We start from the raw sequence: 14251 nt of genomic DNA, 5'->3' as shown, positions 1-14251 counted from the left end.
TGTCTGGGTTTTGTACAGCCTGGGTTCAACTGCAGAAGCCACAAGCACGACTGAAGCGGTCACAGGATAACACTTGTGTTAAGGGCAGAGGCTGCAAATTCTGTTTCTTTTGAATAATGACTTTTACAGAGCAGTTGATTGCATTTTAGGTTGCTTGGCCACTTAATGCCTCTTCAGATGGCCTAAATGGAGGAAAAACCCAAACCCTCACTTGTTCATGCAGTACTCAGCTACATGGTGTTATTGTTGCCCAAGATTTTAAAGAATTTAAGAGGCTGTTTGAAAACATGACTTCATCACTCTCTACAGCTTCTTCACGAGGGGAAGTGGAGTGGCAGGCACTGATCTCTTCGATCTGGTGACCAGCAACAGGACCCGAGGGAATGGCCTGAAGCTGGGGAGGTTTAGGTTGGATGTCAGAAAAAGGTTTTTCCCCCAGAGGGTGGCTGGGCACTGGACCAGGCTCCCCAGGGCAGTGGGCACAGCACCAGCCTGACGGAGCTCGGGAAGCGTTTGGACAGAGCTCTCAGGCACAGGGTGTGGCTCCTGGGGATGGTGCTGTGCAGGGCCAGCAGTCGGACTCTGATCCTTGTGGGTCCCTTCCAACTCGGGATATTCAGTGAAATATATTTATCTATTTATCGACAATATTTAACTAAATACATAAATTCAAAATATTTAACGTGTGGGTGTAACACAGGACTTGAAGAAACGAGCAGTGCAAGCAGACCCGATGCCTTTTGACCCGCCGGGCAGGTGGACAAAGGGGCTGCCGCGCAGCTGTCCCCCACAGCACATCGGTCCCCTGGCCCTGGACGCACGCTGGGATCCTCCTTCCTCGCTCCCTTCCTTCCTCCCATCCCGGGGGAATCCACGGGCGGCTCCGCCGGTGCGGCCCGGCCGCTGGAAACTACCACTCCCATGGTGCCCCGCGCGCGGCGGGAGCGGCCACCTCCCCTCGGCTGCGGGGGGAGGGGACGATGCGCGGCCCGGGCTCGGGCGGGGCGTGGCCGGCGGCGCGGCCCCTCCTCTCCCCTGTACCGTGTGTCGGTTCGGGCTCCCGCCGTCGCCATTTAGCGCGGAGGCGTCGCCGGGCGGCCGCGCTCGGTCCTGCCCGCCGGGCGCCACCCGGACTCGGCTTGGCGGCGGCCCCGGTGAGCGGCGGCTGTGGGCCGCGGGCAGCAGGAGCAGTAGCAGGAGAAGAAGAAGAAGAAGGAGGAGGAGGAGGGTTTCCGGCTCCGCGCGAGGCGGCCGCGGCTGTTGGAGAGAGCGCGGCCCGGCCGCGCGGGCGGTGGCTGCGCCTGCCGGGCGGTGGAGAGGCCGCGGCCGCCATGGGCGCCCCGGTGAGGCGGGGCTGAGCCCCCGGGACCCCTTTCCCTGCCCTGGGCCTGCCCGGGCCTCTGCCGCTCGGAGCGAGTGACTGAGCGCGGCGGCTTTCTTGGCGTGCGGGCCTGCGCCCCGCTCCCTCCTCGCGTCCCGGCCCCTTCCCCTCCCCGCACCCGGGCCGGCCCCGCTCGCACTCCATTGCCGGGGGTAACTGCAGCCGGGCGAGGTACCGGCGTCTCCCCGCTCGGGGGCCTCCCCGGTGCTCGGGCTTTCCCTTCCCTCGCCGCCCCCCAACTCCATCCCAGCGCCCCGTGTCCGCTCCCGGTGCTCCATGTCGGCCCCGCTGCCCGGCTCCCCGCTGCAGGATGGATGCAGACGCTGACCGGGGATCCACCCCGCCGGCCCAGCCTCCCAGCTCCGCCGCGAGGAGCCCTTGGGACCCTCTGTTGCAGCTGCAACGGCAGCCGCGGCCGGGCGCGCTCCCCGCTCAGTGACCGGCCCTTCGCTCGCCTCCCGCCGCCGCCTCGCCACAGCCGCGCTCCCCCGGAGCACCATGTCGGGGGACGCCGCAGGCAACGGCCCCCCGGGCCCGCGCTTCCTGGTGCCGCCGCCGCCGCCGCCCAAGAACGGTTCCAGCTCGGACAGCTCCGTCGGAGACAAGCTGGGAGCCGCCGAGCACGGAGCCTCCGGCGCCGGTGGAGCGGGCGGCGGACCGGGGAACGGAGGCCGCAGTGAGGAGTACCGGCGCCGCCGCCACACCATGGACAAGGACAGCCGAGGGGCGGCAGCCACTGAGCACCGCTTCTTCCGCCGGAGCGTGATCTGCGACTCCAACGCCACGGCCTTGGAGCTGCCCAGCTTGCAGCCCGCAGCGCCCTCGGCCCCTGTCTCGGGAGGCAGCGCAGCCCCCTTGGTGTTCCCTCCCGAGGGTGCCGGCCGGACCCCTTACACCCCTGTCACCGTCGCCGAGGCCGACTCGCGGCCGCCGCCGCCCGCCCCTCTCCCCCTGGAAGGACAGTCTGCTGAGGAGCCCCCAGCCGCCAAGGATGCCGCCCCGCTGCTGCCCAAGGAAGAGGAGGAGGGGGACGAGGCAACTGCGCTACCCCCTACCAGTGCCGCTGGCAGTCTGTCAGCTGCCAGCCGGGAATTTGAGGAGCGGAGAACACAGCAGGAAGACATCGAGGAGCTTGAGACCAAGGCAGTGGGCATCTCCCCGGATGGCCGCTTCCTGAAGTTTGACATCGAGATTGGAAGAGGCTCTTTCAAAACTGTGTATAAAGGACTGGATACTGAAACCACTGTGGAAGTTGCCTGGTGCGAGCTACAGGTAAAGTAAATAAATAAAAAAAGTGAATTATCACAGCACAGTCACTCTCCCAGGTGCTAGTCATTGTGCTTGAGGGGTGTTAAACCCATCAGCTCGAGGTCTGCTTAATTCGGAAGGAACTGCAGACCTTACCTGAGGCAGTCCTTTGGAAGAAAGGTGCATCCTTTCTGTAGAGTCAGTTTGCCTTAATTATTTTAAATACTGTGCTTTCCAAAGAGTTTTTTAGCTTTATCATCACAATACGTGCTGGAGTTCTGTTTTCTATAGTGTCTTGCATTTTACGCCTCCAAAGGGTAGCTTGGAGGATTGTAAAATCACTTGTGTGCAGCTTCAGGGAAGCTGAGGGAAAATGTGTAAGTGGGTGTCGACTTGAGCTACTCTTAATGTTTCAGAATTTATTTAGGTGTTTTTCTTAGGAAAAAATGTGAAAACATTAATTTCACAGACATTTCGTAGGTAGTTGGCAGTGGGTTCTTGTGGGATACATACACTACATGACGTGTATGTTCTAGAGTTATCACATCATTTAGTTTTGCAAAGCTGTATTTTTCATTCCAACTTCCAGGGTTCATACTTGTTAACGGGGACAAGGAAAGAAATTACCTTTTTTCGGAAGCTTTAAAAAACGCCCTGATGTTTAGTCTTTCTTGATGACTGGTGGATTAAACTGGATTAAGACACTGCTCTTGTATCAAGTTTCTAGGCTGAGCAGAGCCAGAGTTCTGTAGGAGCCCAGTGTAAGGATAGCAAGAACACCCTTGGTTCCCTTCGAGTCAGAGCTTGTATAACACACGCAGGTTGCTGTGCAACAACCTGAAAAGAAGTGGGAAGAGCTTGGAGTACCAGGAACAAATACCTGGTGTGCTGGTTTGTTTTCAAAGCCTCGGCATTAAGTTAAAAGGTTTAGTGTTTTTTAGTGTTCGGTTTTGGTGCGATTCGTAGGCAGCCTCATGTAGTACGTCTTTATTATTGTTTGTGTTCCCATCCAATTTAGGGCATGCAAAAGAGCATTGGGTGAAAATCCCAAAACTCTTTATAGGGTTTTTAAGCGGTGAGTGGCTCACAAATGATTGAGTGCAGTAACTGTACCAGAACTTTCTCAAAAGCAATTGTATATCTGTTCCAGTCAAGCTGAGGGAATTTATTAAATGATTTCTTAATTTGTGTTCATATTTGCTTTTGGATGGTTGCTCAAGCATTCTACCAGTATCTCTGTTCATTACGTTATTGCCATTCTTCTGTGCTTACTAACTGTGGAAGAAAGCTTCCAGTTTTCTTTGTGACCCTTAAGCATGCCCTGCTCCTCCAAGCTAGCTACATTCTTGCTGTGGTGGTCTGTTTCAGCATTGATTTTAGATTAAAAGTGAAATGATCAAGTGTTGGGCTCTGCTGGAGCTTTACTTATATAATGTGAACTGTGAGGAGATTAATAACTCGTCCAAATTATACGGCTTTTATTTGAAATGTTACTATTTTCAATTTTCGAGTTCTGTGACTTTAATCTCTGAAGACTGTTTTAATCTTCACACTTACTGATCAGAAACTAATGTCAGCTTGGCATCAGTTGCTGTTCACTAATGCTGCCTCTTGAAGTGTCTTAATCATCATCAGTACCATGTGGACAAACTGTCTGAAGAAGGACCACCTTTGAAGGAATTTAATAAAGAAGCTCATGTTTAAAGGGCATGTTGCTGGGCTTTCAATTGATTGATGAATTTTATGAGTAGTATTGAAAATGACAGTTTGCAAAAAGCATGAATGGAAGTATTTGCAAGGGAGAAATACTTGATGTTTTGCTCGGGGGGGAACTGCATTGCAGGAGGGCCTTGTGGGTTAAGTTAAGCCTGATTCCAAAGGCTGTAGCTTTCCTCTTGCAAGGAGACAGTACAAAGTGACAAGTTTAGAACAGGAATGTGAATTTTATAGCTGTTAGAAGTATTTTCTGGAGGAACTAGACTCTACAGCTAGTAGAGTCTTTTAAGATTAAGTCCTGTTTTATTGTTTGTGACTAGAAAGAAAAGGAGGAACTTGGTATTTATTGACAGAGTGGGTATATCCTCCTATATAGGGAAATGTAGTTGTTGACAGGTTGATCTTTGTTATGCATGATTTGTATCAAAATGAAATCTGCATTCACAAAGGTGACTGAAACTTAGATGTCATTGTTTTTCCAGAATGCCATGGTTTGGGGATTGGTGAATCTTCAAAGCATAATTATTTTATTAGGGAAATGTGAATGATTTTCTTCCATGCTGTATTACAGTAACCATAACTAACTGATGGTTACCTTTAATTATTTTGAAATAATGTTCCTCAGCAATAGCAGAGTTTTTTCTCTATTCCTGCTAGCAAGTGTAGGCATTGGAGGTGTCCCACCTCTGTAGAGTCTTCTAAACAGCGCTGTTGAAGATTTGTGGTAGTGTCTGGCAGAATGACTTTTTAATTCTGAATAATGGAACTATGGCTAATTTTTATGCATGTGCTCTGTAGTAATAAAGACCAAAACCTGCGACTATGAATATGCTTCCTTTTAAAGGAAGTTTGGATGCTATTTATGAAATGCAGCTTGTGTTCCCAAGTTGGTGAAACTATGGAGGATATTGCTCCATGTCCTCAAGGCTCTTGAATTGCCTGGTAATTGAATTGCCCCTTCTGCTTGATCTATTGAACTGTGGAGGAGGTAGAAGGGGGAAGAGCTGAAATTCACTGGGTGACCTACTGGTGTTCTTAGTATCTCCAAGCCAAGGTCCTGACTAAGACTTTATTTTTTCTGGATCTGTGGAAGATGAGTCAATTTTGCCAAACGTAACAAAAACCCAACACAGATGGGTTTGACTGATGGTCTATCCTACTTTACTTCGTGACCTGTCAATGTGAAGCAAATTGTAACTGAACCTACTTTAAAATATCACGTGCAGGTGTTTAAGTGTGAAGTGCCTGCCTTGCTATGAGTGTAGTGGAGCTGTGGAGAGCTCAGGAGCAACTGCTTTGTGCCAGTGCTCAGCTTCAGTTGCTGCAAGGAAATTGTTAGTGTTGTGTTAGCCTTCAAATACTTTTATTCTTCTTGTATATATTCATCTCAACTCTAGTTATTCTGAGTCAAGTGTGCCTCCTACTGTTGTCATTAGCACATCTCATAAATAGGCTGAAATAGTAGTTAGGGTTACTAATTAAAGGGTTTTTAAATAGGTAGAAGTTGACAAAAGTGGTCTTTGTAAATTATGTTTGAGCAGCGAGTTTGTCACCTCTGTACAGTTCAGGTAATGTTGTGGCTAAAATGTGATGCCTTCTCCTGATGCTTTAAGTTTGCAAAGTAATACTCTTATGCCAGAAGTATCAAGTCACATAGTTGGCTGCAAAAGCCAAATCTTAGTGCTGTTTTGCCATCCCTCTGAGTCCCTGTGCGAGTGGTTTTAAATCAAGACTGTAATTTAACTGCTGATTTACAGAACAGCACAGGGTGGTGCAGTCACTTGCTGGACTGCAAAATCTTCTATATAGAATTATTGCTCTGGGTTATTTTAGATCAGTAACTTTTCAAATATGAATGTGCTTGATGATGTGGAGGTCAATTGGGCTCTTTTGAACTGTGTATTTGTCAGGCATTTGAAGACTTACCTTTCATTTGGGCAGTGTGCTCTCTTAAAGGAAGTGTGATTTATGAGCTGTTATTATGAAGGTATTTGCACTGGACAACAGCACTGCTTGTCTGGTATGAGCTGTGTCCCTCCTGTCCCTTGTGTTCTTTGACAGAAAGTGGGGCTTGGTCCATGAATGCATGTTCTTGCTGATATGTTGCTTTGCCGTTCCTGCTCTGGCTTCAGTGCAGTGTCAGGTTATTCTGCTTAACACGTGAGCTGCTGAAGGATAAAAAAGGAACTGGAGTGCTCTCCCTAAGCAGCACAGAGTCTCCGGGGTAGGAAATGAGTTGGACAGGTGAAAGTGGTGCAAGAAGTTTGTTGTACTCGTTACTGCTTTGAGAGAAAGATGACTGTGACTTTGGTTACCTTTAGTTATAAATCATTTGAGTAATAAATTGGTGTAGGTTACATGTGTGCAGTTCTGTGGCAGATGTCTAACTACAAACCAAGCGTAGTGTGCAAGCACTCCAGCTTACAAATGGATTTTTCTTACATAGGCAGTAGCAATGAAAAACCAGCTGGGAACAAGCATAAGGCCAGAACTAAATGTGAACCATGAGATTCTGTAGTGCACTCTGGTAAAAATAATAATGCAACTGACACTTTGTAGCAGGAAACACCAAGGTACTAAATAATATTTCCATCTGTCAGAATTTTTCAGAGTCTAACAGTGTTAACTTAAAACTCACAGTGCAGGAAGTTGCTTGGATATGATGTATGGCTTCACTTTTAGTGACACTTCAGATTTAACGATGCCTATCTTTATCTTTAGTCTTAAAGCTGTGTTTAATAGCGATTTTTAGGCCAGCAGACAACAATGGAATGCAGTTTCTATACTCTGGAGTACAGACTCCACTGCAGACTCATCATGATAAATATCAGCTTGCTGAAGTCAATGTATATTTCTTAAAATTCTCTTTTCTTTCTGGACTGGCTGAGCTGAGAATGTTTCAGAAGTTGCACATTCAAGTCTGACAACCAAAAAAGGTCTTGTGTCACATAACTGTGGCATCCTGTAGTCTTTTTTTTTTCCCTTTTTAAAAAAGCTGGTTGCATATTGCTCACTAGGAGTCCTGACTGCAAAGATGCTGGCTCTGATGCATAATGATGTAGCTACATTAAAGCAAAATGGAAAACCAGATCTAGACCTTTCTGCAGTGAGAGGAAGCTGAGGAGTGTGGACCTGGAATTCATCTGTCAAGCACTGTTGGAAAATGATTACATTCTGTTAGTTCTGGAGAAATAGTCAACATCCCGAAACAAATATGCATTCTTTGAAAGCTCTGACTGTGGTTTAATTCTGATTATTTAAAAATACATTTTCTGAAACTTTTACTGGAAGATCAAGTCCAAGTCTAATGCAGTATGCTGGCTCCTATGCCTACCCTGTACTTCACATCAGTGTATATAATGCTTTACTAGTTTGTGAGTGTACTTGTATGTGGTTGGAGCAGCAGTGTGCCTCCTGTTTGTGACTGCTTCTGGGCCAGATGCGTCTTTGTCCCAAATGTAGATTAATCAAGGTATGTGACAATCTGTCAACATCATGCTGTCCTTATTAGCTCTTTTGTTTTCAGCTCTACAAATTCCAAAATGCTGAAAGTAAAATCTGTGAAGCTGTAAGTGTACAATGGGCTTGTAGCGCTTTCAGGATGCTGAATTTCCAAGTGTGCGTGTGCAGGGAACTTGAAATTCTGTGCAGTAAAGTCTAAATTTTTGCTGGTTTTTTATGTCGTAGGGCAGAACAAATTACTGATACTTACTGGCTTCAAATCTCTGATGTGAAAGTTTCTCCATTAGCTAAAGATGAAAATCCAGCCATATTCTTGAGTGTTTGTGCTGTAATTGATACAATTGACAACTTGATAAATGACATGGGAAAGGAGCCAGACTAATTACCTGCAGAAGTATAAACAGTGGTCAGGCTCCCTCAGATTTGACAAAGGTGACCCTGAAAGAGAGAAGGGAGCTTTTGAAGTACATTCTGGAGCTGCAGCTGTTAGGAGACCTCTACTTAGGAAAATAATCTTACCTCAAAGGGATATCACTTTTGGAGATGGCTGTGGTTCAATTTGTAACTGGCTGGTTGTGAGGTAATAAATATAATCGGATAAGTACATTCTGAAAATGCAGCATTTCTTATGGAAATAAACAGGCTCTTATTTGTCATTTTGTGTGGGTTTGAGAGGTGCAGAATTAAATCTCTTAAATGAGATTTGTTTTGGGCTGTTGTGGTTTAAAACACTTAGCTTCATAACAAAACTTTTGAGGGCTGAGGAAAAGTACCAGGTCTATAATCTTTCTTTGAAAGGGAAAAAAACCCTCACCTGATAAAGGCTCCCTGGAGACATCCTGTATAGAGTCCTTTGAGAGCTGTCTAGCAGTGTAATAAATAAAACAAGCAGTAATAGATCTGTGGTAGTCTCCATGGATGCAGTGCTCGGTACAGTGCAGTTTTCAATACCTTTTGGTTAGCAATATCCCTCTGGGCCACACGTGCTTTTTCTTATTTTGTTGGTTTTGTTTCATGCAGCAGCTTGTTAAACATCACAGCTCTGACTGACACCCAGGTTCTCCATACTGCACGTGACAGAGTTGGTGCTAAGCACTGGTAGCCTTGATGCTTCCTGTCATGCATTTCCTGTAAAGATTACCAACCTTTTCTTGAGATTACTAATTGGTAACTCAAATCATGGTTGAGTTGAAATAAAAGTTGAGTGTTTTTCTGTTTAGTTTGTCACTGTACATAATGGATGTAACATTTAAGTTATAAGAAAGATAATAAACATCATGTAAATTTACAGCTGGGCATAGGACTTTCTCTTGACTTAGCATGTGTTTGTGGGTTTTGTTGTTTTTGTTGTTGTTGGTGTTAATTTTTAATAGCAGATGATAGGAAGTTCCTGGTTTTGACTCTTAAAACCATGGTATCATTTTCTGAAGTTTTAACTTGATCATGATGTGTGTACACCACCCTTGGAAAAACACTCCTCCAGTACGCTTGGAAAAATATGAGTTCTCAATAGCAGGATTTGTCATGCTGAAAATGGACGTCTTGGAGTAGCCAAAGGCTTTTATCTAACATGAACCATCTGCTTATCTTTTCAAATCTGTTGTTTAAATTCTTCTCCAAATGAACAAGACTCGGTTTTTATGCTGGCTTCATAAGTGTTTTTGTGGAAGCTGCTTACGTTCCCAAGGACTGTCTTGTAGCTGATTTTGAGAATCATTTAGGGTGTGTATTGAACCTTAAACAGTGTTAGAATGTTTTTGGTCGAGATACTACAGATATCTTTCTTTCTACTTCATTTCCAGCTTCCTCAGTATATTTACAAATTGTCATACCAACACTTCTCAATGTGTGGTTTTGGTTGCCCTCATTCCCTTGAGCTGGGGGAAGTGAAGAGGTGATGAGGATTGAATCTGTGCCTCATTTGAGGTCATGTTTGAGAGAGGGAGCTTGCTCATGTCTTGTCTTGTGGGCACAACCTGCAGAATACTTCTTAACTCCATGCTGCAGAGGATAAACTTTGTGTTAATAGTGTTTTGTGCTATGCTGTCCTCTTAACCCAGAAGGAGATCCATGCAGCAAGTTCAATAACAGGTGTTGGCAAATTCTTTTTCTAAAAAGTCAGACTAAAGTAATAGATGGAATGCAGTGACCAAAATTCAGATTCAGTTCTTAGGCGTACTTCTGAACCTCATCCCACTTGTAATTTTCACCTGGTGATGGCAGGTGCATTGCACATATCCACATTATTCTGAAGTGCTTCAGGATTTCCTTGGGGAATTCCGAGCAGCACGGTGTTACTTTGCCTGACTCACAAATAATTTAACAAGCTCTCAGGTGATTTTTTGGCAAAGGAAATGGCAGCCTGATAAAAATTGGACTGGTAGTGTTATGTTGTTATATCATAGCCTTCTAGAAGCTGTGTGAGTATTAATATGTATCTAAAGCAGCAAGCAGTTTTTACAATGATAGCTCATTCTAAATCACTCAGAGACAAACTGCTAAGTTTGAATTTGTCATTTTAGGTCTAAGGAGAATCTTTGGGAATGCTGCCTATGCACTAGAAATCCTCTAGAAAGACTACTGTATACTTGATGGCCTTACAATTAAAATATCTATGAGCTTTCAACGTGATGTGTCAATGACACTGGAGTAAATGTGTTTTAATGTAGGTGGTGCCATTTTTTTTTTCATGATCTGTATGCCCCAGAACATGGTTCACCTACTGGCAATCTATGGGCAGCAATTCTCTGGAGTCTTAGGACAGGATCACTATGGTGCATTTCAAGTCTTCTGACTTTGTGGGGGGTTAGCAGGACTCCTCACATGTTACCGGTAAGATTAAAATGAAGGGGAAGCTTTGGAGACTCTGATAGCATCCACATCACAAGTTGTGTTTGGAGCCATAGTCCAGAGTGGTTCTGATCCTGTTGCCTTTGTTAAACAAGCAGTCCCTGATAGAACCTTTCAATAGGTCTCCATTGAACTGCTCCTGTCCTGCTATAGGAAGGTAGCAGACAGTGTGGGAAATAAGCTTTATTAGACCTGTTATATGAGGTAGGAGTTATATTGTTTCGATTTAGGTGTTGTGGAGCATCCTTTTTATCTGCATGTTTCAGCCCTTTCTAGTTTCATTGCATCAGGAGTTGAAGATAGTGGGTTCTGATAGCAGATTTGGGGCTGGTGGCAGAAAGCAGAAAGGTCAAGACGGAAAAACCCAGTTACGCAGTTGTGAGTTTAGTGCCACTGTTTAGTAGAGTTTGAAAAGAGTAGGAATACCAATCTCTTTGTATGTAATTGGGGCAAATCTGAAACAGCTTTGCTGAGCTAAGTGGGAGATAGTACAAAGCTGATACCAACAGCCATGTGCATTTTGTCTGCTTTTGGCCAGTTAATGTAGTCTCGTGATAGTTTAAAACTTTTCACTTGATGGGGTTACCCAGTTTTCCTTGGACATTTTCCTCCCTTAGGGTAGCCTGTGACTTGCTTCTCCTTTGCTGATTGTTGGTGGCAAGTTTGTGACTCCACTCTGAATGTATTTTGACTGCTTCTATCCTGGGATAGACTAATGACATGCAAACAATAACCCCCAAATATTGTTATTAAAAGCTTCAGCAATCCAGGCTGATTATCTTAAGGATCTGCAAATCCATGTGAGCTTATGCAATATGCATCTGTTAATGGCAATTTCTGAACTGTTAGCAGGTTTTGCTTAAATGTTGCAAAATGTTACCATGTCTGTTTTCAAATCTGCCTCTTTTAAATGAGCCTTCTATTCTAACAAATATTTTCCAACATAGAACTATTTTTGGTTTGTCTTGATCTTTATTCAGCTGCTTATGGTATGCTTTCATTTGGGAAATGTAGGTTATCTATCCATATAAAAATGCAAGATGCTATGTTAATGTGCTTTGTTTTGTTATAGCTAATTTGGACTTGGTCTACGAGTCCTCCTCAAATTGAAAATGTCATAAGTGAGGCTAAATTTGAGTTAGAGAGTTCTTGAAGGAGTCCATTCAGATAAATATCCTACTGTAAAAAATACAGTCTGAGAAGTGATTGATTTTTTGATTTTTGATATTTTTGGTTTTTTTTCTTTCCTTTTTTTTATTTAAAATATTGCTCGCTCTGGATGTAGACAAGTATGCAGAATGGCCTTTGAGGGCAGGCTTTTTATTTGCATTTATCATGATTTGGGGCTTAGTCAGTCATTTGGCTTGCCAGGAAGGGTATGCTGAAAAGGGAGAAACAACAGAAATGTCTGATACAGAAATAAGACTTGAAGTTCAGTTTGAGAATGATTTTTTTTTTTTTCTTCCTGTGGCTTTCTCTACTTCCTTTATGTACAGTTTGAGCTTCTTTCTGCAGACTCAAAAGCAGAAATGTATTTTACGTTCTTTGTGCCAGGAGGGGTGGTGCTGAATTACACAGGGTGCTTGAATTTGAAATGTTTTGCCTCTTGATGGCAACTGTGAGCCAGTTAAGGTCATGGAGTGATTTCTTTTGCTGATCTCTTTGTACAAGCCTGAACATATCTGAGATGTTCAGTATTTACCCTCAGGAACCCAAAAAAAAAAAGTGAAGAGCCTCAAGGTTGCTGCTGAAGACTTAAATGCTGTAGCACGCCAGTGTATTGTGTGTGTTCTGTACCTGAAGATCTGTCACAAAGTGTCTTTAATACTTAGGTTTCCTTCAAGCATTTCAGTGCAACTGAACATGACCAACTGTGAATGATAACACTTCAGATAGGAAAAATAGCCAGGTGCCTTGATTTTATATTGGGACTGTGGTTCAAAAAGAGTGATGTTCCTCCTCCCATCCGGCATGGAATCTTACTTCTCAAGGTTGGGCGACTCACAGAAAATCTAGCAGAATTGAAGTTTGATTTATTGGTGTTGGAGAGTCTGAAATCTGCTTTTATTGTTGGCTTTTTTTTTTTTATTTCTAACAGACTTTGAGAGTTGAAAAGCATTTACAAGACAAAAGTGAGGAATAGCAAAAAACCTTGTTTCTTAGGATGTACATGACATTTCAAAGTTTTAGGACCAGGCAAGTTTAAAACAATTAATTGATTCTGAAAGGTCCTATTGCTATGAATGGCTAGTTCATGAAAGTATCAGTGAAATACTTGTACTAAAGTTTGTGGATTTCTTGCCTGTTTTTTTGCCAAAATGGTTTCCTTTGTAGTCTTAGATTTGTAATACTGTATTGAAGAAGCTACCTGCTGTGGACATGTATCAGTTTGTGTTTTCTTTACAGATGAAATATTTGTGTAACTTTCATGAGCATGTAAAATCATTTTATGGATGCATTCAAACTTTGAGCCCCATAAGACCAGCAGCCTGTAAGGTTGAGCATTTTGTTGCTATTGGTTGTGGGTTTTTTTAGCATTTTGTAATAAATTGTGAACATGCACATTTTGTCTTTGTAAGACTTTGTGACTATAATTTAAGTGTTTGAAAGAATTTTTTTGGAACTAGTGAGACATCTATCCCAAACCAGCATCTGTGGCCTAGTTAGTGGGTAGATGACTAAGTGCTCCAGAAGGTTTTCTGGGTCAGTTTTCTGATACACAGTTGAATTGGTCTGAAGTGTGGAGTTTAACAAGAATGAGAAGAACTTTATAGTCTTCCTGCTCCAAATGAAGAGATTTTGTGAAAACTCCCAATGTACCCAAGCTATAAATGGCTTCTGCTTGATAAACCTGTACTGTAAAAATCCATTTGTTGGCCTCTGGGAGAAGGCGTCCTTCGATTCTAAACCATGTGAGTGATAGGATTATGAGTTGGAAATGGGTGATGAACTAATTTGGAAGAATCTTTTCACACAGGAAAACTAACACTAGTGCAAACAGTGATTATGTCAAATGGTGTAGCAAAGAAATGGTTCAGTTTTGTGAAGAAAGCTTAAGTAGCTTTGGGTTAGGTTGGGCTAACCAAAGGAAGTAAGCCAGGATCAGCTGGGCTAAAGCAGCTGGCTGTACTTTCAACATCAGCAAAATAATTCCCAAAATTCTTTTGTGGAGGGCTCTTTTATTTACTATTACTGCAAATTGCTGGTTTGTGTTCTGAGTTGTTCAGCTGAAGGTTTGCTTTGCTGCACTTCTGCAGTGGTTTGGCCTCTGTCAGAAAACAGTTGTGGCTTCTACTGTGGCAGCTTATAAGATAATACCAAATTTCTGAAGTATGCTTGTGATGTGTGATTGTGCTGTTGTAGCATGTCCAAAACTGTGTATTGCTCAACTTCTGGTCTTGATAACTTTTTGCAACAAACCACATGGTTTGGGTAACTGTGTAAAATTTGAAGGAGTGCAACTACTTTAAATAAAGAGCTGATAACTACCAGGTAATGACGCAACTGATAAGCATTAACTAAGTTGGTATGGATGACTGCAGTTAAAAAGCAGCAGGCTGTGAGCTTAGCGATGTTTTAAGTATAATTTGTCAC

General features: G+C 44.0%; 1 protein-coding gene across 4 annotated transcripts in view; it reads left to right on the top strand.

Annotated features, from left to right (window-relative positions):
• The first annotated feature begins 1078 nt into the window (after window positions 1-1078).
• Window positions 1079-14251, top strand: part of WNK1 (WNK lysine deficient protein kinase 1) — a 100208-nt gene continuing 87035 nt past the window's right edge. For 2 of the 4 annotated variants that reach the window (XM_069003691.1, XM_069003689.1), the window contains exon 1: window positions 1080-2653. In XM_069003691.1, the coding sequence (XP_068859792.1) occupies window positions 1880-2653 (774 nt within the window). In that variant the 5' untranslated portion in view covers window positions 1080-1879. Of the gene's footprint in view, window positions 2654-14251 lie in introns of all 4 variants that reach the window. The other 2 variants (XM_069003690.1, XM_069003692.1) reach the window with 2 other exon arrangements.

This window comes from Aphelocoma coerulescens, chromosome 1A, assembly GCF_041296385.1.
Source record: "Aphelocoma coerulescens isolate FSJ_1873_10779 chromosome 1A, UR_Acoe_1.0, whole genome shotgun sequence".
Classification (NCBI taxonomy): Eukaryota; Metazoa; Chordata; class Aves; order Passeriformes; family Corvidae; genus Aphelocoma; species Aphelocoma coerulescens.
This window is presented reverse-complemented; position numbering and strand designations above follow the sequence as displayed.